This window comes from Vicia villosa, unplaced genomic scaffold (genome assembly GCF_029867415.1).
Source record: "Vicia villosa cultivar HV-30 ecotype Madison, WI unplaced genomic scaffold, Vvil1.0 ctg.001134F_1_1, whole genome shotgun sequence".
Lineage (NCBI taxonomy): Eukaryota > Viridiplantae > Streptophyta > Magnoliopsida > Fabales > Fabaceae > Vicia > Vicia villosa.
The window spans coordinates 122,349-147,345 of record NW_026705498.1 but is presented as its reverse complement, the minus strand read 5'-3'; the positions used below and the strand labels follow the sequence as shown (position 1 = coordinate 147,345).

The following is a 24,997-nucleotide window of genomic DNA, read 5'->3' as shown; positions in this document are numbered from 1 at the left end:
AATAATAAAACTGAATTTTTTTTAAAAAAACGAACTGACGCGCCAACCACTAGTCATCGTCCCCATCGACCTTCACTGTGTTTCGGCCACCCCTGAACGTCGCCGGAACCTACAAGAAAACATAAAAAAATACAGAAAAACAAACCAGATCGAGTGTGAATGATCTCACGAACCCATTGGAATACTCAATTCGGCCTGGGTTTGTTTCTAAGCAAAGTTCCCAATTTTGAGAACACGAAACCCTAACTATGGCATATGAGGATACCTGCATCAAAACTCAAATACAACTATCCAAAATCGTTCTACACCTTAATACAAACCATAATATACAATCAATTGATATTTATAATGCTTGTTGTCATACCCCAAAATTTGCCCGCCCTTTATATATGTCGCAATGTTATTTTTATCTCAAATGAGTGCAATGATCCAATGGATAGAAAGGCGAATATATGGAACCCATGCACAGGAATACCTGAGTTCGAATCCCACTCTACACTCTGTATTTCACTTTTCCTTTTTACTCTTTTATTATTAGTTATTAAGTAATTATTATTATTATTATTATTATTATTAATAGATTTTTCAATTAGTATAATCGATCTTATGTTACTTTGGGTAAAACTTTTAATTACTATTATTATTTTATGCTATTACTAAAGAAGAAGGAAAAAAAGTTTTAGCTTAATTACTATTATTATTATTATTTTTTAAAACTTTTATTATTAGGAATTAGTTAATAATTTTCATTAGTAAGGAGTTTTTACAATTTGTATTATTCCTATTATTTTGTTATCATTTTAATCATTATTATAATTATTAAGAATTATAAGTATTTTTTATTGTAGTATTTTTAGAAGTTTTTTATTATTATCACATTGCTAATAGATTAGGATTAGTACTACTATTAATTTAGTTTATTGAAATTATTTCCATTACTAATTTTTCTAACTAAATTAAGAAATAATAAAAGATCCAAAAAAGGTATAAATTTTCTCACGTATCTGCATCTTCATCATTCCCAAATCAAACATTCAAAGACCAAATCAAGGCAGTCCAAGAGTGGATCAAACCAATTTGAAATTGAAATAAAATCTCATTCAAAATTTAAATCATTCCAAAAACGAAACTGCAACAAAATCTCAATCAGCATTAAACCTGATTCAATCAAGAATTATTGGAAAAAAAAACCTAAATTGTCCCAGTATATATATACAAGCATTCCTAATGCCAAGTGGATTTTTTGGAGAGGCACAGAACCCTCAAAAGCTTCAAGAAAAACCGTGGACCATGGTGAAAGGGAGACTGAATTTCGTTTCGTTTTGAACCATTCAAAGTATCGAAGAAGCTTTCTTGGTGTTCTCTGATTCGAATGCAGCCTTTACAGACATTCATGACACCCCGCATCGGGTCCCTAGCCATCACGGTTTTGCCAAATTTTTGAGTAATTCGATTATGACAAATTAGATGTTTTAAATGAGTTTTGATTATGCCTTTGAGTTTGTATGAGTTATTTGAAATTTTCTGGATGTTTAATTGAGGTTTGAGTGCAGGTACGAGAACCCACCATTGTTAGGGTTTTCGAGCTCAGAATTGGGGCTTTTCGGATTAGTCACAATCGGATGAAACCAAGGTTATAGGCGTGTTCAAGAGATTGAACCCTATCGATTTATGGTCTCACATCTTATTTATATTGCCTACTTTGTGATTTGTGATTTTTAGGAGGTCATGGCAACATGTCAAAAGCGTTGCCAAAGTTCTTCAAGTTTCAGAAAGAAAAAGAGACGTGAAGGAGATGAAGAATGGCTGGGCACGGATTTTTAAATTCATTCATGATAAGTTAACCTTTATCTAGATCACGCGCCATTTTGCTAAAACAGATGGTTCAGTTGGCAAAGGCGCGTCCAGGTGTAAGGTAAGCTGCGCCGGTTCGATCCATAGGGGTCAACATGTTTTTTCCTTTTTCTCAATAACAATGCATCTACAGATCCAGTGTGCGTAAGGTTATGCGCTCCACCATGCACTCTCAATCAGCCACCATTGGATTCCATGCAAGTTCAGATCTAATGCCCCCAAATGCGCAAGACCTCCATAGATCTTCAAGGAAACGCCGTATAGGATTATTACCAGGTTTTCTAGACTTTTTTTTATTTATTTTATTATTCAAATGTTTAGATTAAGTATTAATTATATTTTGATTTATTTAATTAGGGTTAGGATAATAAATTAGGACTAGGGTTTAGAATTATATTTTCCCGATTATTTTGATTACTCAATTATTCGAGTTAATTAATTTAATTAATTTTAACTATAAAAATCACAAAAACCCTAGAAAGGTTTATTCGTCCATTAGGGTTCGCCCAATCCCATTGGCCACTTGGCCGAAGTTTTTAGGATTTAATTTTTTACTCGTTCCGACTAAACCTATTGGTCGCAATGATTAACAATCGATTAATTTAATTAATCAAATCCAATAATAAAAACATCAATTCTAACTTCCCCTTTAACGGATAAATGACGGATGAATATCTATTTCATCCCGCCTTCGAATTAGTCGACTCTCTGTGTCGTACTGATCAAATATCTGAATAAAGCAATAAAATATAAAATTAAAATACATTCAATTTGCTGCCCGCGACGATCGAATCTATCGATCTGAGTAACCAGCAATGCCCCATTAATCAGTTAGCTATACTGATCAAATCTATTGATCATCGCATCTAACGGTAACATATTAAATCAGGGTTGTACGCCCAAACACTAAAACATCTCAAACACACTAAACCACGATACTACGGATTTTCATCCCTTCAACACTGCAATGTTCAAACTACGATAAGGTAATTCAAAATACCTTGCGAACATTTGCATTTCAAAACTACGATAGGCCATTCAAAAAGCTTTCAAATAATTTCATAATCAATTCTAAGGCGTACAACCCTGTGCCCGAACTACGTTGACTCTGATTCTCCATAAGGAGATACGTAGGCACTTGGATAACCAAGGCGAGTCCCCCTCCCTAAAATCTCAATTTTTCCCCTATTCAATTCCTTAGCTATTTTTTAGCCATAAAATTTGACCCTTAGATTCAAAGCCAGTAGGAAAGGGTTGAGGGTGCCTAACACCTTCCCTCGACCTGATTATAATAACTTACCCCGAATCTCTTAACTGCGTAGGGTTTCCTATTCGCCCTTCAGAATAGGTGGCGACTCTAAAACATTAATTTTTAGGGCAGGTTGCTACAGCTGGCGACTCTGCTGGGGACACACTTAATGGTGAATTATTAGACTCCTATAGGTTTTGGCAGAGTTTAGGTTTTTGGCAAACGATGTAGGTTTTTGGCGTAACTTTTAGGGTTGGCTAATTCGCCATTTTAGGGTTTATGGTTTTAATATAAACATTTAAATTTTATTTATTTATTTATTTACAACTTCCATTTACAGTAATTATAACAATTTAAATGAATATCCGTTTACTTTAATATTTGTTGTTGTACTGCAATTTTGGAGCTACAAATGGCAGGATTTGGGGATCAGGTTCTTATAAATATTTAAATTTAATTTTATTTATCTATTTATTTATTTACGGTTTTTATTTACAGAATAAATTTAGGTTAACAATCCAATCAAATCATGTGCTTTGATGGTGAATATTTGATTGAAGCTCTTCAAATGGAATCCTTCTCTTTTGGTCCAAATCTCCTTTTCCACGTTTTGCTGCACCTTCTCATTGATTTATTTTTATATATTTTTTAATTGATTTAAATCTTAACCAATCAAATAAAATATATGACCTTTATTACCAATTTATGATATTATTTGATTTAATTTGCATTTAAATTAACAAAAGCAAATAAAAATGAAATAAAATCAAGAAAAATAATATTTGGGTTATGGGCCTTCTTTAAGATCATGGGTCAATTTAGTATTCAAATGGTAGGCCCATTAGTGAATAATCTCTAAATTCTTTGAATTGACATTTGTGTATTTTTCAAAATTTGAGCCGACTTGTCCTTTCGTGGATTTCTGATATTTTCTTGATGGATCATGATCAACCTTTGATCAAATGATGCGTCTAACACTGAAATATTGATATTGACCCAAAAATCAGAAGTTTTGATTGTATTTTGACCACATTTGACTTTTTAGGTTAAACTAGTCGACTGTTGACTTTCTGAGCAATCGAATGATAAACCCTTTAAATTGAGACCTGTATTTTGTCATGGAAGTAGTGTGGGATATCATAGACCATATGAAATGTATTGGAGCTTTTGATCCATTGATTTTTTCCTTAGAACAACAAAACCCTAGTTTCTTGAACCTTTGTTTAGGAGGGATGTCTTTGAGCTTTGTGCCTTGCCTTGAGTTTGAACAAGAGAAATAGTATGGGCAAATTTTGGGGTATGACAACTAAACACTTCAAATTTTGAGCCAAAAATATAATGTCTCTAAATCTTCAAAACAAACACCACAGCGGCCAATTCTAAATCATGCGTAGCATAATTCCTCTCATGAACTTTAAGTTGTCTTGAAGCACAGATAATTACTTGTTTGTTTTACATCAATACACCTCTAAGACCCATCTTTGACGCATCACAATATACCCCAAAAGACTCACTCGGATTAGACAAAATTAATACTGGAGCGGTCTTCAACTTCTTTTTCAATTCCACAAAACTTTCTTCACACGTTACATCCCATACATAAGCTTGACCTTATCGAGTCAACTGAGTTAACGGAAACGCCAACTTAGAAATCCCTCAATAAATCTTCGATAGTAACTAGGAAAACCAAGAAAACTTTGAATCTCAGTCGTAGACTTCAGAGTCTCCCATTGCTACACATCATCAATTTTAGAAGGATCTACAATAATTCCACCACTAGAAATCACGTGGCCAAGAAAACTCACTTCCTTCAACCAGAACTCACGCTTTGACAGCTTTGCATACAACTTCTTTTCTTTCAACACTTGCAACACCACGTGCAAATGTTCAACATGTTCCTCTTCCGATTTGGAATAAATTAAAATATCATCAATGAACATACAAAGTTATCTTGCGATGCAAGGCACATTTGGAAAATTGTTCCACGGGTTGAACTTCTCATTAATGTCTGCGGGTTTCAAAAGTAAAATCGATGATCTCTCCACCATTATGTGCCTCAATCGTCCAACACATTTGTTATAAGTTTGAATTTATGTTGTTTTTACCTGGATGATCTCTAGAAGATTCTTAAAAAAAAAATGTTGTTCTCCTCAATTATAGACCTTACATTTGAACTAAACCTGTTAGATAATTCCTTACCCAATTTTTTATTTTTTATTTATAAAATTAATCTCTCACTTAAATCATTCCCTTTAACTAAATCAAATTCTTCTCTTTAGTTATCTGTAGCTTTCAGTTCGAAATTACTAAACAATTTCTTCTCCATGAGGCCTCTCATTCGACATTTAATTTATTTTGACCAAAATATCAAAATAGCTTTTCCAAGTGTCAAAATCATAAAAATAAAATGAGAGATAACTCCAACTTAGAGACTCGGGTACAACATTTTTGCAACACCTTAACTCGTTGAGGGGTTTGATAAGTTTGTCTTTACTAATTAAAAAATTGAACAAAGTTTCGTCCATTATAATTAAATGTTAAAATTAATTAATTACAAACCAAACAATATTCATGATTAAATCAATTTAGTGCTATAACAAACATTATGGTAATATACAAAATGAGAATGTTTTCTCTTTGTCTTCCTCTAATGAGATAAGAAAATATCGATAAAAATTACGCGTCCATAGAATCAGGCAATTGAGTTGAACTAACGGGTTTAAAATCAAATTCTTTTTTTTTGTTGATATATCAATATATAAAAAATTCAAATAAACATATCCATATAAAAATGTGTCAAATGATTTGTTTAAATAATAATAGTTAACTATAAAAAAATTGTTTAGGCAAGCAAGCAGTAAAATTAATGAGTAGGAAAAATTGAATTGTTTTGGTTCTTTGATGAGAAAATATTATGAGTAAATACATGAAAAATAAAGAACACATTGAGAAAATATTTGTTTAAAGGCATCCTTGCCTAATGGAAGAGTTGAATTAGATAGGTATATCGTGTAATTTTCGTGTATTATCATCAAGCACCAGTGGTCTAGTGGTAGAATAGTACCCTGCCACGGTACAGACCCGGGTTCGATTCCCGGCTGGTGCAAAACAGTTAGAGCTGTGATGAAAATGCAGTGATGTTCGGTAACATCACCTCTCCTGAAATACTGGATGAGAAAATGTGACTCTGAGCTCTTATTTTTTTGTCATTAATTAACACCAATTCTTCAGGGCAATGTTTATGCATGTTGTGTTGAATACAAACCAACCAATATGCTACTTACTTACTACTTGGATGATCTCTAACTTTTTGTCATTAATAAAGCACCAATTCAGGGCAATTTTGCATGTTGTGTTGGACACAAACCAACCAATATGCTACTTACTTACTACTTGGATGATCATGTTACTTGAGACTCTCGCTGCTGCTGTTGCAGAATTGTTGTATTCAAACACCTCAAACTATAATTTCAAAATTCCACTATTTTTTAACCTATCAAAACTCTATACAGACAGCAACATTGAATTATTATGGTTATGCTTTTTATTCTTCTTATTTAACACCAAAATGTATTACTTAACATGCTTTCAAACTCTCATTGCTTTTTCACTTTTGATTTTCAATATTCTCCTGGCTTTAAGGGACTCAACTCTGTTGTGCATTATATATATTTTGTATCTAACACACTCTAGGTGGATGGGAAATTTCAACTACCTTATTATGCATGAATATCATTTTTAGGATCTCAAAACTTTAAGTTTTTTTAAAAAAACTTCTGTATACTTTTTGTCTACTCTAAATTTTGAATACATCTTTACCATCATTCATACTTGGAACTGTTTCATAGTAAACAACTCTAAGTTTTTGTTTTTCAGCAAAATTTTAGCCTTTAGAAATGCCTTCTAGCTCACCTAAGAAATAGCTTCTAACTCTAAGTTAGATGAAATGTGAAATGCCTATAATACATTGGATTATGGTGAAAATCTTCTACGGGAAGGTTGGCAACTATGCAATGGCTCAACTAGTCTAGAGGCTGGACTTATTTATTTTTGACGATTTATTTATTTTTTGGTCAAGTAGTCTAGAGGCTGGAATTCACATGCAAATATTATTTAGATGCAACCAATGTCTACTTTTATTAGGAGTATATCCACCAATCAATGTGCTCTCCCGATTAATGGAGGTGAGGTTAATCTTGTCTACATGATGAGATTTTACTATATTCTTGTGATACATCATGGTTGCTGTTGCAAAATCTTCCTTGTGCATTGCGTAAGAGCATGTAATATGAGCAGCATAGTAAGGTATGTAGATGTTTTGATTTTGAAAAAGCCCTTTTATTTACCTTTGATGATTAATTTTGCCAATGCACTTGAATATGCGAAGAGAAGGAAACTCTGGCTTATTCCACTGATGACTTAAGACATTATCTCGATTGTCTCTCATTTCTTTGAAGCAGGTTGATATTATTGATTTTCTAAAGAGATGTATTTTGTTCTTTCATTATGCAGAAGAAACAACCTGAGCTGTTACAAAGTAGAACAGGTAGAGAAACAACATGGATTTTGTTCTTTCATTATGTAGAAGAAACAACATGGATTTTGTTTTTGATTTTCTGCATATTAATTACTAGTTGTTATTGAAATCCCACATTGTTTTTTGGTTACACTTACTTGTAGTGTTGATATAGCTTTCACAAATAAAACTTAGTGTTCACTTATGAATTGGAGAAATGTTGCAAAGGCATATAATCTAGTTTGATCCCTAAACGGCCCCTTTATCTTTGACTGGGAGATAGATTCGTCTATTCGAAATAAGCCAGCAAATAAGTTAAATCACCCCAAACAAGCCTATATGATTTACAGTTTTCTAAAAATTTTGTTACTTTAACAAAACAGAAACTGTTTTACTTTTTATTCTTACAATAAAACAATGACAGTATCCTTTAATGCCTGATAATGGTAACAACATTTAGAACATTCCTACCCAAAAACTGGTTTCCACAAACAGAACTACTCCAAAAAGTGTTCTTTCACGAGCGATCCTCTTCAATCTCATGTAACTTCGAAGCAATCTCAATATGAAAAATAAGGCCAGTCAAGAGTAAGCTGTGTGGAGACTCAATCATATATAGTTTCAAATTTTCAAGTACTTGATAGCAGTTTGAACATCCTTATCCCCTCTACCACTGCAATTAACCACAACCTTAGTTCCATTAGGAAGGGTAGGGCATAGTTTCTCTAAATAAGCCAGAGCATGAGATGTTTCCAGAGCTGGAATTATGCCTTCCAATTGAGATAATCTCTTAAAAGCTGCAGATACAGAAGTACACAAATGAGACAAAAACAAGGTACAAACATGCACGCAGCTAGTAGAAAAAAGAAATTTCTATAGCACCCGCGCTTTACATATAAGTGCTTCTGCATACGCTATTTCTATGCTAAAATAATAAAACCAAACCTAATGTTTTCATATAATTTATAAGCTGTTTTCATAAACTATTCAGGAAAACTTAAAAAAATAAGCTGAAAAAATTATCAGTTTATGGAAATGTTGTTAGCTTTTTACATAAACTCTCTCAAACAGTGTAACAAGTGTTTATGTTAGTAGATAAACTTAAATAAATCTATCATAACAAACTTTAAGAAACTGAGATAGACAATATCCTACCTTCGAGTGCTTCGTCGTCGGTAACACTGTAGTATTCAGCCCGCCCTACGTCTTTCAAGAAACTATGCTCTGGTCCAACCCCGGGATAGTCCAACCTATCCAACAAAAACAAGAAACGAAAATTGGAAAACCGAAATCTAAAAAGTCAACAAGAAATGCTAACCAATTATCTACACTATGAATTACCCTGCACTAATAGAGTGTGGCTCAATTATTTGTCCATCATCATCCTGCAAAAGATAGCTCATTGCTCCATGCAAAACTCCAACTTCTCCTTTTGTTAACGTGGCAGCATGCTTGCCACTTTCAAGGCCTAATCCAGAAGCTTCCACTCCAATCAACCTAACATCTTTGTCATCGACAAATTCATGGAAAAGACCAATGGCATTTGAACCACCGCCAACACATGCTACCAGAATATCTGGCTTCCCTCCCCATTTTTCCAATGCTTGTTTTCTTGTTTCTTTCCCTATCACTGCGTGAAACTCTCTTACCATCATAGGATATGGATGTGGCCCGCAAACGGAACCCAAAATATAATGTGTTGTCTCCACATTAGTCACCCAATCTCGTATAGCTTCCGATGTAGCGTCTTTCAGCGTGGCAGTTCCTGAATTTACAGCTCTCACCTACATCACAATTTATTTAAGTATCAAGCTCAACGAATAAACACATTACCGAACAACCAAGTCAAATCCTAATGTTTAATTTCAATTACATGAATCACTCAATGCCATTAGAATCTACCAAAAGAAAAATTTATATTAATTCACATGATCGAGCAAGTATAACCAAGTCGACATTGGCTAACCAACATACCTCCGCACCAAGAAGGCGCATTCTGAACACATTAAGAGCCTGTCTTTCCATATCAAGAGCTCCCATATAAACAACACATTCCAATCCAAACCGCGCGCACACAGTGGCAGTGGCAACTCCATGCTGACCAGCACCAGTCTCAGCAATAACCCTCTTCTTCCCCAACTTCTTGGCAAGCAAAGCCTGAGCAACCGCGTTGTTGATCTTGTGAGCACCAGTGTGGTTGAGATCCTCCCTCTTTAGATACACGTGAGGCCCTTCTCCGTTATCCCTCTTGTAGTGCTCTGTCAGTCTCTCAGCAAAGTAAAGAGGGCTCTCCCTACCCACATAGTCCTTCAGAACCCCATCTAGCTCTTTCTGCAAAAAAATCATAAGCATTTGAAAGAGGACAAAGCAATTCTACAGGTGTAGAAATGATTTTGGTGTGTTTGATTCTTGTAAAGTAAAATTAATTCTGCCTCCAAAATATATTTTAATTGAAGCTAGATTTTGTAACTTTTGAGTTTAAAGTGATTTTTACATTCAAATTTACGCTTCAACTCAATTTTGCATACAATTATCCAAACATAAATCAGTTTACATTCAATTCCCTTTTAACGAGAATCAATTCATTCAAAATCAATTATTTTCACCGCAGAACCAAAGACAATCTCGATTTTGCATGCAAAGGATTGCTACTTGAAAATTGATTAGAACTTCCAAAACTAGTGCCAAAGAAGTAGTAAATGAATTATATTCATTAGCACTTTATATAATAAGCATTTATGAAGTAGAACGAAAAAAAAAAAGAGAACCTGAAAGTCTTCGTCGGAAGCAAGCGAATGGAATGCAGCTTCTAGCTCGGTGAGAGCGTGGATGAGAGTTTCAGGGACATACTTGCCTCCAAACCGGCCGAACCGGCCGAAGGAATCGGGTCGCTGAGATAGGACCGAACCGGTGTCGGTGTTGTGGTTCTCCATTGGAAGAAGAAGAAAATGGGAAAGTTGTAACTTAGAGGAATTTAAAGGGTCAATTTGAATGGTACAGTGTGGAGGTCAATTCAAGTGTGTGGAGACTGGAAATGGATTTTGTGCAACAAAAATTACTAGTACTATCTTTCTTGATAAACAATGGTACACCTCTTTGTTTATTTACTTTATTTTATTTTAATACACAGCATCTTTACTTAATCGATTTTTTTATATAAAAGCATCTTATCTAGATGGGACTGGCCGCCTTAGAGGAGGAAAGCAAAATTTACGCTATGTTGAATTCATGCAATAGAGTGGAATGAAATGAAATAAAGTTTGTTTGAATTATTAAAAGAAAATGGAATTGAGCGGTAACGGATGAGATGCATTTCATCTCATTCCATCACATTCCAACATTTTTTATACCCTCTAATTTGGGCGAAATGATAAAATTACCATATTCTATCATAATGTATTAAAATAATGAATGACATCTTTATTCCATTCCGTTTTATTTTACTCAGTTCTATTCCGTTCCGCTCCGCTCCACTCCGTCCTGTTATTTTTTACCTATCCAAACATAGCTTTAGGAAAATCTTAAGTAAATTTAAGTTATTTTTAATTAAATTTTGCCTATATTAATAATCTAAGGATCATGGTTCCACCAAGGGTAATATATGAGACTTAGGTTCAGAGATGCAAGCTTATTAGCATAGGAATTGTCTTATTTAAATGTGTGTTATCATCATAATCATGTTATTCTTTTATTTATTTTTGAATTTTCAAGGAACCACTTTGGGAGACTTGCAAGCTAAGGTAAACTATTTAAACTATTTAGGAGTCAGTCTATATTAAAGATTGTGTCAATGATTTTGGTTAGTATACTCAATTGCCAAAACAATTCTCATAAACTCAACATACAATACATTCTACTACCTAAGAGGGGGGGGGGGGCCAAAAAAACTACACAGTCTCCAACAGAATTTTAAAGATGATTGTACAAGCAGAGTTACCTGGATTACAAATTACAACTCCATTAATACTGCACTTCAACCAATCCAAAAAAGAGGATGCCAAATAACTTATTTGATGATACGAGCTTTAGAAGGGTAGATGGATACTTTAAATTTCTTGAGAACCAAGAAACCTGTAATAAAGGGAATTTGGCTATCTTAGTGAGGTTACCTTTCCTAGAACCAAATGTAATTATTTGAGATGTGAGTGAGTTAGAGTTTAAATGTTGGTATTGAAGTCTTTGAAGAATTCTGCATTTCCAAATCAGGTTGAAAGATGAAATGATGGTCGATCAATTGAGTAACTTGCACTAAGGACTTTAGCCTTTGTTGCACATAGGCCTTGAACTCAAAGTAGTGGTTATTTGCCCCACTTGGTTTTCAAGGTTTTTGATACTCACTCCTTGTGCTAAAAGTTGAGTCTTGGTTTCTTGAATAAATGTTTTCAGAATATTTTTCAACTGGTTGTTGCCTTGATTTGCCACTACATAGTTTGGTGTAGCAAAACTATGAGGAACTTGTGGTGCTTGGGTAACTTGAGGCTTCGATTGAACTTGATCACCGCTCCATGAAAAGTTGGGATGGTTGCGCCATCTTGGGTTGTAAGTGTTGTTGTAAGGGTTGTTATACCTGTTGTTGTTGCCTATATAGTTGGTAGAAACAAGATTTGCAGATCATTCTTCAAACCAGTGTGCTCCTCCACAGTACACACTGACAACCTCAGTCGCATCAGTAACCACCTTCACAAGTTCTGGTTGGACTCATCATATTCTTCATCATTTGATGAATCTGGGCCACTTGAGCAGCAAGGGCAATAGTTTCAGTAACTTCATGGACTCCAGTAGGTCTTCTTTGAGTGGCACTTGCATTAGCTCTTGTGACTGGCCATTGATAAGTGTTGGCCGTAATGCTTTCTATCAACCTATATCCTTCTTCATACGACTTAGACAAAAGCGCTCCTCCACTAGATGCATCAAGTATATTTCTTGAAGAAGGAATTAACCCATTGTAAAATGTTTCAAGCTAGATGCAAATAGGGATGCCATGGTGAGGGCATTGCCTAAGTAACTCTTTGAATTTATCCCAAGCTTCAAATAGTGACTCATCATATCCTTGCATAAATGAGGTGATTTCATTTCTCATATTTGTTTTCTTGGAAGGAGGAAAGTAATTAGCTCATAACTTCTCAGCTAAGTCATTCCATGTGGCAATGGAATTAGGCTCTAAGGAATTTAGTCAACTTTTAGCTCTATCCCTTAGAGAGTTAGGAAACAACCTCAACCTGAAGACATCATCAGTCACGCCTGGAATTTTGAAATTACTAGCCACGTCTAGAAATTGCCTTAAGTGCAAATAAGAATCTTCATTTAGAGAACCAGGGTATTGACCAGTGGTTTGCAACATTTGGAACATCATAGGCTTGAACTCAAACTGCGCTGCCGTGATTTCTGGCAAGACAATGCTAGTACTCATGGTGGTAGGATCAAAAACAGCATAGTCCCTGATGTTCAGTGCCCTATCATTGGTAATGCCAATAAAGTCGTTCTCAGCCATGATAGGTATTTGCTCCTCTTCGTATGATTCTTCAAGTACTAGTTCTGGTGGTTAAAAGTCATCCAGATTTGTTGCTAAAGGAGCTTTTGGTATGAATCTATAACGTCTATTTCTTCTTAGGGTAGTGGGTGTTCTTTCTGGTTCAAGGTATCCACTGTGAACTTGGCGCAATGATCTGTGCATGCAATATTGAAAACACCTGCCGTGACACCAGACTACAGCAAAATGTCAAAAACTCAAATACTTTAAAATAAAAATATAGAAATATTAAAAAATCAAAAAATGTGTTAACTATTCCCCGGCAACGGTGCCAAAAACTTGTTGGATTTTTCCCCAAAACGATATAAGCACAAATTTGTCACATGCAAGTATACATGTTTGGATTGCAGCAAGTAATCAGTAAAAGAGTATCGAACCCACAAGGAATAATTGTTACTTAGATTTGACTTTGTAAAGATTCTACTTTTGTTGTATTTTAAAGCAATGAGTAAGGAGATAAATATATTGGATGTAACAAGTTCAGAGTTACTGAGAACAAGAATGTGAGCAGTGTGAAAATGAGTGAAAATATATTAAGAGAGATTGAGTTGAGTAAAGATCCGCTAATATCATTAGTGAACTTATGTATTATGACGTGTGAAGTCGTGACACGCAAGGTTAGAGTAATCTTATGGTGTATTTCTACAACATTCATAATATGCATACCAGGGCAAGGGAACAAGTTTCCTAGCCTCACTTATAACCCAAGTATACACCTTTTAGTAAATCTAAATTCCTTAATGGTTGCAGTTTCTTATCTCTAAGCAAACTAGGTCAAGTGAATATATCTATCCTACTTTTTCAACCACTTTTACACATGAAGTATGCTTGTTGTAGGATCTCTCTTCAACAACAAACAATTACCTGCTTCTAAGTTGATCAGTCAAAGAAATAAGTTTATAGCAATAAGACACATGGTAAAGCAAGCACAAAACACACATCATATAACTTAAGCACACTTTAATATTAACTTCACTTAGGTTAACTTCAAAGGTTTTAGCTCATAATGAGCCTACTACAAACAACAAGCAATATTCTTACAATAAACATCTCAAAGCAAATGAGTGACAAAAGATATAAACCTAAGAGAAAGATGAAAGAGTTCCTTAGGATGGATAGTCTTCAGGAGACATCTTCACTCGCATCACCGCTTGTTTGTTAGCACTAGAAAGGATGAGGAAAGAAACTTCCCCACACTTCACTCTCTAAGCACACAAAACTCTTTATAATAATGTTCTCTTCAGGCAGTCAAACTCCCTTTATCTTCAGGTTCACTCTCTCTATTTATAAGCTAGGGTTATGAGCTGATGATTCCTCTTGGATCTTGGGCTTGAGCTTATGAATTCACATAAAGCCCAAATGCATTTGCGCCAAAAACAACCAAAAGCTGTGTTGCCGGCGAGGAAATCATACAATAGGGAAAAGACGTGGGAGACAAGGTGGAGTGTGGCAGGATCCGCAGCAGGCGCAGGCGGCGCTGTCTGACCATAGCAAGGTACAAATGTACCTTCTTTTGTCTTCTAGCTCCTCCACTACTAGCCTTGTATTTGAATGCGCTTATCCTCTTTTTCTGTACCGCCATGCTTTCCCTCCATTTCAATTATTCCTTTCCACATTTTTCCTCAAGCATCAACATATTCTTTTTGCCCCAATCATTCATCTCTTGAAGTCAGCTTGCATTTGAATGCTACTAGTCCACTTCAGTCTTGCCTTTGTTCAGCTATGATCACAAAAGCACACATAAATGATGAAAAGGCGAGCACCTATTGTACTCCACATTAAACACTAATTTGACTATAAAAGACATGAAAATAAACTAAAAAACATAAGAACTACTAAAAATATATGAACATAAAGTCATGCATTAACTCACAAAATGTGTGTTAACAACAACCCCTATAGATAGGAAAAAAAATACCCTTCATTTTTTTATACAGGCTACTAGAACAATTGATGAGCCCTTTAATAATAAAAATGAATTATTTAATGAGGATACATTTTAAGAATTACGTGAGATGGGTGTATAATGAGATTAAGGGCAAAAAAAAGTGTATTATTTTAAAAAATTAGCAATATGTCTTCTGCACTTTCTCATTGCATTTTCCTAAATATATCTAAATCTATCAACCCACATTTTAGGGCGGGCTAAGAAACCAGTTGTACTTTGGTGCATTTTCAAGTCAAGTTCTGCAGAGAAATTTGATAATAAAAAAAGTGGGATCATTTTGGGGTCCATGATGTATCTTGAAATCAATTTGCAACTGCAATTGTGACTATTATTGTTATTTCATACATAACTCCTTGTTAAATATTGAATTTCTATTCATTGCGTTTCTTCATGATACTGCAGTAATACATCTGTAAATATAATTGAAATGCCATTAACAAGAGAAAATGCAATGAGATTGCACTTCAAGAATGAGAGTTCTTTAGTGCTACTTCAGGACCTTCTTATACTGTTTTATAAATAACTTTCATGCTCTAATTTTACTAACATTGCAGACACATCCATATACAACTATTTTGTTTTCATTCTAGTTCAACCAAGCAGAAACATTAATAACATAACAACAAAAGGCAGTAGTTGTATATATCAGCAGTAAGATGGAACATCGACCGGTCGGTAAACAAAGGTTCTGACAGTGTGCGAATATCCTGATGGATGATTGTAACTGAATTTCACCCCTACGCTACCACTCCCAAGATTTGTGCAGCGATCATGGAAACTACTGATTGGTCGAGAAAGACATGCATCCCAGCGATCACTCTCAGGCATTGTCTCGGCTACTGTGTATATCCCCTTAGCATTTGTAAATGCCTGGTAGTTTAGAACTTCGCCGGATTTGGTGATGCAAAGAACAGCAACTTCAGCACCTGCATCAAAGCATTCAAAAACAGGTTTTCGTTTAATAAGGAAAAAATAATAACGTTACATTAATTTACAATCATGAATAACTTTTAGTGAAACTGTTTACCCGTTTTTTTGCCGAATTGTGAAAAATGAAAATAATAAGCCACATGTGAGGTAAGTTTTAACATAACTAATGTTCCAAAAGATTAATGCAAATTCCAAAGAAAAACGGGGAGTAAAAGAAAAGTGTTATCCTGATAATTACCAGACGTTTTGGGAGAACGAGTCTACGGATGCAAAAACATTTCAGACAGAAACTGTTCTTGATCAACAAACTCTCTATTAAATAGGTTGTTTTAAGAAGTTTTGTCCTCACTACTTTCAGGCACCTGAATGATGGTGTGTACACCAATCATTGAGATGGTTGCACACAATGACAACGAAGATGAAATGGAGAGAATATGATAGCTGGAAGAGAATTCTGTTAGAGACCCGCGAAGGAAGGAGAAAGAGAATAAGGCAAAGGGTGAAAATAACCAACACGAAGTGGAAGGAAAGGATTTTGTGTAGTATGAGAGAGGGGGAACAAACTCAGCTCTGCCTCTGCAGAACTGAACTTGTAAAGGACACTAAAAATATTAGGGCTTACAAATTTGCCCCAAATTGAGAATAGCGGCCATCAAACCTCGATAACACTGCTATAGCACCTTTACAAAACTGCTATTCGCAGCCGCTATGACCGCTTTCGTCGAAAGCGCTTTGCAGGCTATCGAAGCGGTGAGGGGCCGTGCCGCCACACGACGCCGCAATAGCACACTATTGACAACCCAGCATTATTGGGAGTGTAAGTTGCAATAATTCCAACTGTTTTTCTTTTGAATCTTCAGCATAATCTTATATTCATATATCAATTCATATGGTTAAGTGATATTCATATCCAACAACTAGCATGCATGAGCATTGATCACTATAATTAAGTTAGATCAACCTGTCCTAGACGACACATAAAACAGTTTTGTTACATAAAGAGAAACGAGTAAAAAAGAGAAATTAGACATATTCACAGCAACTAGAGATAACTTGTCATTGGTATTCAATACATTTAAATTTTAAATAAATAGCAAAGACAAAATGACAAGTTTGAAACATATATTTTCCAAACCATAATACCATAATTCAAAATCAATAAATAAGACTTAATCAGGAGAGCATAAATAAAACAGAAAATAAGGTTGGCAGCATAGCCGTCTCAAATTTTTGAAGGGTTAACCGAGTTTAACCATGAGAAACAAATATAATTTCTATTTAACCATATGACAAAATATTATGAGTCCTATTAAGCTATGGTTTAACAATGATAAATTTTAGACTTGCGGTAATTTGTCTTGTATGCCCTCAAAAATAAAGACGACCCTTATTGAGAGAGAAGTATATCACTCCCATTCTCAATACAGGTTAATAAAGTTATTCAATTTCATCAAGATTTATCTACAAATTCAATTGTCAAACCAACCAACGAACCAAATCCATCTCATGCACCTTCTACCAATAAAAGGAGAAAAACAAAAAATTCAGCACATATCATCATCATTTCCATGGTTTATGAACATTTCTCAATAGAACAAACAAATTATGATTTTTTTCTTTCAAATTCCATCACATGTAACAGCAATTCTAACACCAGTGACACCATAACACAATTCAATTCTCAGCCAGCACTTCAAAAACCCCAACTAAAAATAAAGAGAAAAACAATTTCACAAACTCAATCAAAATGATACAAAATTCACAAAAAATACCAATTAAATATATAAAGATACCTTCAAGAACATGATCTTCAGGTCCAAGAGAAGAATCCCCACAAATATCACAAACAACTCTTCCATGAATTTCACCAGTCCAACCACTTACACCCAAAGCAAATAACATCAACGGCAACAAAATCAAACCCATCACCATCTTCTGCTTCTTCGCTCCCATCGCTGAAATCGAAAAAAAAAAACCAAAAAAATGATACTCACCTCGAGTCACACTGATTTTAGGTTTATGAATTTTTTCACCGACACTGGCTGAGTCACTGAGTCCATTCCCCGAGTCAAACAAACATTCGCTATAAGGACTAAATTGTCATTATAGAAAAATATAAGGACAAACATGGAAAATCACCCTCCAAGTTTTTTTCCGTTAAAATAGCCAAGGACTAAATTGTCATTATAGAAAACAGTTAGGGACTAACCTGGAAAATCATCTTCCAAATTTTTCCCTATAAATATTATCCAAAACCATGTCACTTTAATCGTCTGTTCAATCTTATTGCGCCGCCGAGCTAGGTTAATTTTCTGAATGTTCAGATCTGGTTTCTTCATTTTTCCAGTTTGTGTTACTAATTTCAATTTTATTGATTTCAATTTTTCTGAATCTTGATGTTATTGATATTTTTGCGGCAATTTTCGTTGTTTTTCTATGAAAGAAGATCCCAATGATGATTTATGATCATTAAAGTAGTGGACTGAATTTTCTTGAAGAGAAATTTATTCAGAGGGATGATTGAAATACATTTTTTCTGAATTTATGTTTTGTCAAGTTGATATAATTGTTAAGCACAGCCCTTAAGATCGCCTTTCAAAACAATGAAAGCGTTTTGAGTCATTGCCGTGCGAAATTAAATTTCTTGAAGATTCATGTTAGGGTTTTCCTTCTATGTTATCTTTTCTCACCACTTGTTTTATATTTCATGAGGCATTTAACCTAAATTTAGATCTGACACTTTTATTAGACTAATTATTTGGTTAACGCTTCTTGTAAGCTTTGACTTAAAGATAATTATCTGATTTAAGTTCAGTTCTATTGGTGCTTTATGAATGCTTCAATTTTATAAGTGGTAACATTTTCAACAAAATTTTGTGAATTGTAGGGATTTTGAATTGCAAGAATGATGATTCAATTAGATGTATGAAAGGAGAAGTCCTTGCTGAACTCAATTTTTTGAGGCAAACTGTCTGACTTGCAATTTCTTTTTAATTAATACAAATATTAGGATATTATTATTTTTGCTATGTGATTTGAATGTGTCTGTTTTAACTTTAACAAGGATGATGATTCAATTAGATGTATGAAAGGAGAAATCCTTGCTGAACTCAATTTTTTTGAGGCAAACTGTCTGACTTGTAATTTGTTTTGTAAATTATATAGATTTAGGATATTGTTAATTTTGGTATTTGATTTTTTTGTCTTCTTTTTTATTGTTGCAAGGATGATGATTCAATTAGATGTGTGAAAGGAGAAATCTTTTCTGAACACAATTATTGAGGCAAACTGTCTGACTTGTTTTTTTTCTTTGTTTTTTTGTTATAATAAATCTTTGAATTATGAATACAAGAATGATGATTCAATTAGATGTGTGAAAGGACTAATAATCCTATCTGAACTCAACATACTTGAGGCATTTGATACATCTGACATCTTAAATTTTCCTCTAAATTTATTTTAACGTAGTCTAATTAGTAACACTTTTGTTTCAATTATTTCTTAGGTTATATTTTTTGGTTTAATGGTGATACACTGACAGTGTAAAATTTTTTTACACTATCATCCAATGAGAATATATCATTTTGCCATGTCATCTCAGTAATTTAAAAATAATAGTATGACTTGGTAGGATGTATGGTCGTGATTGGTTGACAGTATAAAACTTTTTTACACTGTTAGTGCATGACTCCTTTTCTCTATATTTTTATTCTAATTAATTATTTCTTACAGTTGCAATTTTATTTTAATTATTTAAAACATTATAATTATTCTACTATGTATATTTTATTTCATCTTAATTAAATATACTGATAAAAAACTTTATTAAATAAATATGTACTTTATCTGAAATTTATAATGTTTAGTTTATTATATAATTTTTGTTTCTTTCACATTTGAAAGCAGGACGTTTGTATATCGCATTTGATTTCTAAAATTTAGAATTTTCAAAAAATGTAATTTTTTTTAAAAAAAATGATCTAATTTCAAATATTTAAAATTTGAATATATTGAACATACAAAAGTGAATATGAATATGAATATTATGAAATCAAAACTGAAATAAGTTAAATTAAAGTGTACGTGAAAAAGAAAAGCTTAAAATTTTAAAGTGTACATCGAGACTACCTAACACATTGTGACCAAATGTTCATCACCAATACTACTTACACATCAACGTCACAGTTCATCACCAAATGTTGAACAAAACAACTTTCTAAATTCTACTTTATAATGATTATTATACTTGTAAGTTACTTTGAGAAACATATTGAATTTAGTACCATACTTGCAAATCGACAATAGCTACACTACTCCTCATCCTTCAGAGTTAAACATCAACAATTCTTGCTCATCGTCTTTCTCAAGATGCTCCACTTGATTAACCCTCAAAATCTTAAGTCTATGTCAACAAATTCCAACAATACTTGCATTGTCTCTTTAAGCAACAAGTAATCAAAAAAATAATAAGTACCGACAGTTCAGACGGACTCACCTTTTCTGATATCACTAATGTAATACCTAAATTCTACCCAAAATTATAATTCAGAAATTAGAGTATTTTAAAGACAACGCATAATCAGATTTGATACATAACATTTTTAATTTCAGAATTCACATAACAATTTACAACAACTTTTAAACAAAATAGTCTTTTTATTATGAATTCATAGTTGAAACATCATAGTACTTTTAATATTATTCAACTTAAAATACAACAGTAATAACAGTAATTAAAATGACATAGACAAAACATTTCTCCCCCGAGTGCTATGTATCAGAGCAAGACGTTCTTGACTTATCAAACAACAATCTAACGACATCATAAAAATACTTCAACATACACAACTATACGTGAGTACCTATCCATTTTCCATAGTAGGGGAAACATCAGTAGAAGGGGTAGGAGTATGGGTGGGAAACGGGCATGCCCGCCCCATTTAGGCCCGCCCCGCAAAAGCTCTCGCAAAAAGGTGCGGGTAAAACGGGTTTTTCTCGAGGGTCAGGCCCTTTTTGCCACCCCTAGGTAGGAGTGTAATAACTGATTTATTAGATTAGAATCATATAATTTTACTACTATTACAACAACAAGTAATCATCAAACAACAACATTATAACAACTTTATCACAACTTTATAACGGCAGCTACTTAATAACAACATCAACTTATACTTAATAAAAACAACTTAATAACAGTAACAAAATAACATACGACGCATTATGCGACTCAACTATGCATATGCATGTGGTACCATTGGAGCAGACCTCTCAACTTAAAACATGCCAAGTTATCGAGGCATTAACAAGGCCAATCCAGGCCAACGTGGTAAGCATAGCTCCAACTTAAGAATTTGCCAATCCAGGCCAACTTAGTATGCAAATGTAATGAATGCAACGATCACATACAACAACAACAATCAGCGTCACAACACAACAACTTATCAACACTATACCAATACAAGAGGTACTCTACGTCACTTCAACACTGGCCATAGGCCTACAACTTAATCAACTTATCAACGTAATCAACATATACACAACGATACCTCGCAACAACAATGTATTCAACAGTCAACACAAAACAACTCAAAATCGGTCATAAGACCTACAATTAACAGTGTCCATAAACTGGACGAATAAACTTACCCAGTTGTACCTGCAAGTCAGCGTATCCAACATATTTTCAACAAAATAAACCAACCACAATTATATACTAATTAATCTTAGCTATCCCACCAAATTTCATTGAAGTCTGGACAACTAACTGTACCGCCTATTTCGGCTATCGGGACTGTTTATAACATAATCTTGCTACTAATGATATCGTCTAAACTTCCTGCTAATTAATCAAGACTTTCTGTTAATTAATACATTCCTATTGGAATTGCTATTTATTCACCGCTAATGGCATCCAACTATTGTACTGCTAAAATATTGGTTTTATTAATAAATACTACTACTCTGTTACATATCTCCTCTGTTAAAATGTTACAAGGACTATGGCTTCTACTAATTTTAACCTACCGATACAATTTATGTCTGCTACTGAATCATATTGTTTGCTATATGGACCACTTCTACTAGATTATAAAGTTTCTGTTAAAAGTGCTGCAATTTCTACTTCCTGGACTTCCACCAAATCCTCATCCGACTTTCTAATACACTTAGTATTATTTTTATACTACTTATCAAATTAATTATCATCATTATTATTATCTAAATATATGTATAATTCTATGTAGTACTATTATAAGAAAAAAAGGACAAAACTAACATGCATCACCTAATTAACAGGGCTCACATAAAATAACAAGGACGAACGTCTCAAAACTCCCTCCTTGTACCCAGAGGCGGACGCCTCCTTCCCTTAGACCATGGGGACGGTCGCCTCCCCTTAGACCATGGGGACGGTCGTCTCCCCTTCCCTTGTGGGGTCCACCTTTTTCCTTTAGAACCTAGGGCGCCCGTCTCTAATTCGCCAATTTCGTTTTCTGTACCAGCAACACAATACTATTTCCAGTATTCCATCAAACGGCATATTCAACTTAACAACTTATTAGCACCAACTTATTTCCAGTATTCGATTACAGACAAATTCAACTTAACAACTTATTAGCACCAACTTATCAATCGATCAACAACGTTCATAAATCAACCAAACTTCATAAAACCCAAACAACATAGTAGCAACACAAACACAACATAGTAGAAAACGAAACTCCCAATCCCATATACCAATTATCATAATCCCGGTTATAAAATTCGAACCCCACCCTTACCTTGGATTGGAGATCGCCTCTAATATCCGATCGAGTGCAAGCCTTTGCTCTCTTTGCCTTTTCCCGACAAATCCTCGATTGATCCCTCTTCTGCTCAAAACTTTGTTCCTCTTTGTCGGCAACTTCGTTTCACGATCTGTTTCCAACAACTTCCCAAAACCCTTATTTATTTGTGCTCATCAAAACCTAATATAATTTTCTTTTAATCCAATAAATCAAATAATAATAATATAATTACTATTATTTCTTAATGGGCCTGCTAAAGGTACACCTCCATATCGCTATATATATATATACCACACCACAACTAAACCAATTTAAATAATAATATTATTACTAATATTATTTCTTCAACAAAATCAACTTATTAATTCTCCGATTAACTGACTAAATAATCCAAATTTAACTTAGTAATTCCGATCGGCATATCAATCCAATTAGCCTCTTAAAATAATACCGACAAATCCAATTTCGACTAAATTCCGATAAATAAATCCTTAATAATTTAATTAAATAATTAATTAAATTCGTGGTGTTACAACTGTAACGCCCGTATAATTTTAATATTAATTTAATTTTATTATTGAATTAATAATTAGAATTATTAAAGAAATTGTGGAAATAATGAATAAATGAGGTTTTGGCTTTTGGGCCATATGTGGAAATAGAGGAAGAAGGGGGGGTAATTCTGAAAAACCTTTTTCTAATTTTATTATTTCATAAACATTGGAATTGGGAAAAAGAAAGAGCGTGAAAGAAAGAAGTCTGAAGAACGAAGAACGTGAAGGAGAACGATAGAGGGAGAGACCAAGAATCCAGAATTATCTAAGGTAAGGGGGGACTTGTCTGATTATCATCTATTATCGGGTTAGGGGTTGGTAATGCTGAATAGATGTAGAATTCGGATCAATTGAGTCATATGATAGGTTTAGGGATTGTGTCAATTGTATGATATTTGACCCCTGTGTTTGAATCTATGATGTATGTGTTGTTATAATCTCAATTGATGTATATTTGGTGCATTACGAGACGTAATTTGTGTTGTTTGTGCATTCTAATTCTCCATGTTCGCACTGGTATGTGTTGGGGTGTTTGGGATACATGGAATGCTGTTTTTTTTCTGCAGATTGGGGTTTTTAGAATCGCGGTTCGCGCCGCGTACATAGGGGGGGCGCCGCGAACCTGAAGGCAGAAGGTCAGGAAGTCTTGTTGCATTCAGTACGCGCCGCGAACATGTGGCCACGCCGCGAAGGCGTTGTTTCGATTCGTTCCGCGCCGCGAATGTGTGATGGCGCCGCGTGCTGTTGATGTTTTGTGATATTTTAAGAAAGTTCAAAGAGGCATAACTTTCTAACCGTTGGTTCATTTGATGCGCCGTTTTGGGCTAAACGAACCTTATTAAACGATCTATGTGATGATGATTTGACTGGTTTTAGAATGATGATAATATATGTTGCTAATTCTTGATGATGATGATGATTGTAGCAAATATGTGCATGTTTTCGACATGATGATGATAGAATTGTGGTTGAATGATGTTAATATATATGAACATACTTGAATGATGATGATTATTGAGGATGATGATGATAATGATATAAGTATGTTATATATGTTGCATTCATTCATGTGCATTGTTGATACTGTATCCATAAGGGAAGTGTTGGATCAGTGAAGGGCATGATTCCCATTGTGTGGAATCTGTGCTGGCAGGGCCGTATCTGGATGATGATAGATCGGTCATGGGTTATTCCCATTGGATGACGTTGGTACCACATGCATAGTGTCAGTTCATTCATATGCATGATTTATGACATGATTGGAGGTATTCCAGTGTTGTAAATGCTGATGATGCGTTGGTTGTTATTTGTTTTGTTTTGATTGTCTGTTTATGAAACAATTGGGTGAATGATGCAACTGTGACGTGTTATTGCTTTATAACCTTATAACATTTGTTAATTATGACGAGACTCACCCTTACATGTTGTCATTTTCAGACTGAGGATAGCAGCTGTTCGACTCGGTGAGGATTAGCTCATGAGTCAGTGTTTTTAGTTAGCGTCAGGTGTCATGCTCTGGTAGTTGTAACACTGGGAACGTTTGTTTGTAGTTTTGATTGTAACTCTATATTTATCTGTTTTGGTTGAAGTCTGATACATTTAGTAATAATGTAGACTTGATGTGGTATTTT

General features: G+C 34.2%; 2 protein-coding genes and 8 non-coding genes across 10 annotated transcripts; 8 read left to right on the top strand and 2 right to left on the bottom strand.

The window, feature by feature from the left end:
• Positions 1–6,138: 6,138 nt before the first annotated feature.
• Positions 6,139–6,209, top strand: TRNAG-GCC (transfer RNA glycine (anticodon GCC)). Its single transcript has one exon. It is a non-coding gene; the product is annotated as a tRNA-Gly (tRNA).
• Positions 6,210–6,218: 9 nt separating this feature from the next.
• On the top strand, positions 6,219–6,298 carry LOC131633533 (small nucleolar RNA snoR114). The gene has a single exon (XR_009293343.1). It is a non-coding gene; the product is annotated as a small nucleolar RNA snoR114 (small nucleolar RNA).
• Positions 6,299–7,932: 1,634 nt separating this feature from the next.
• Positions 7,933–10,706, bottom strand: LOC131633526 (tryptophan synthase beta chain 2, chloroplastic). The gene is made up of 5 exons (XM_058904238.1): positions 10,388–10,706; positions 9,594–9,950; positions 8,961–9,403; positions 8,775–8,869; positions 7,933–8,416 (listed from the first exon to the last, which is right to left on the bottom strand). The coding sequence occupies exons 1-5, from the start codon at positions 10,550–10,552 to the stop codon at positions 8,241–8,243; spliced, it is 1,236 nt and encodes a 411-aa protein (XP_058760221.1). The 5' UTR covers positions 10,553–10,706; the 3' UTR covers positions 7,933–8,240.
• Positions 10,707–12,595: 1,889 nt separating this feature from the next.
• LOC131633536 (small nucleolar RNA R71) lies at positions 12,596–12,702 on the top strand. Its single transcript, XR_009293346.1, has one exon. It is a non-coding gene; the product is annotated as a small nucleolar RNA R71 (small nucleolar RNA).
• Positions 12,703–15,608: 2,906 nt separating this feature from the next.
• Positions 15,609–18,092, bottom strand: LOC131633510 (uncharacterized). The gene is made up of 2 exons (XM_058904225.1): positions 17,821–18,092; positions 15,609–16,023 (listed from the first exon to the last, which is right to left on the bottom strand). The coding sequence occupies exons 1-2, from the start codon at positions 17,978–17,980 to the stop codon at positions 15,743–15,745; spliced, it is 441 nt and encodes a 146-aa protein (XP_058760208.1). The 5' UTR covers positions 17,981–18,092; the 3' UTR covers positions 15,609–15,742.
• Positions 18,093–18,472: 380 nt separating this feature from the next.
• Positions 18,473–18,546, top strand: LOC131633531 (small nucleolar RNA R21). The gene has a single exon (XR_009293342.1). It is a non-coding gene; the product is annotated as a small nucleolar RNA R21 (small nucleolar RNA).
• Positions 18,547–18,921: 375 nt separating this feature from the next.
• On the top strand, positions 18,922–19,013 carry LOC131633537 (small nucleolar RNA Z266). Its single transcript, XR_009293348.1, has one exon. It is a non-coding gene; the product is annotated as a small nucleolar RNA Z266 (small nucleolar RNA).
• Positions 19,014–19,085: 72 nt separating this feature from the next.
• On the top strand, positions 19,086–19,174 carry LOC131633539 (small nucleolar RNA Z266). Its single transcript, XR_009293350.1, has one exon. It is a non-coding gene; the product is annotated as a small nucleolar RNA Z266 (small nucleolar RNA).
• A 68-nt stretch (positions 19,175–19,242) lies between these two features.
• LOC131633538 (small nucleolar RNA Z266) lies at positions 19,243–19,333 on the top strand. The gene has a single exon (XR_009293349.1). It is a non-coding gene; the product is annotated as a small nucleolar RNA Z266 (small nucleolar RNA).
• Positions 19,334–19,371: 38 nt separating this feature from the next.
• On the top strand, positions 19,372–19,470 carry LOC131633530 (small nucleolar RNA Z266). Its single transcript, XR_009293341.1, has one exon. It is a non-coding gene; the product is annotated as a small nucleolar RNA Z266 (small nucleolar RNA).
• The last annotated feature ends 5,527 nt before the right edge of the window (positions 19,471–24,997 follow it).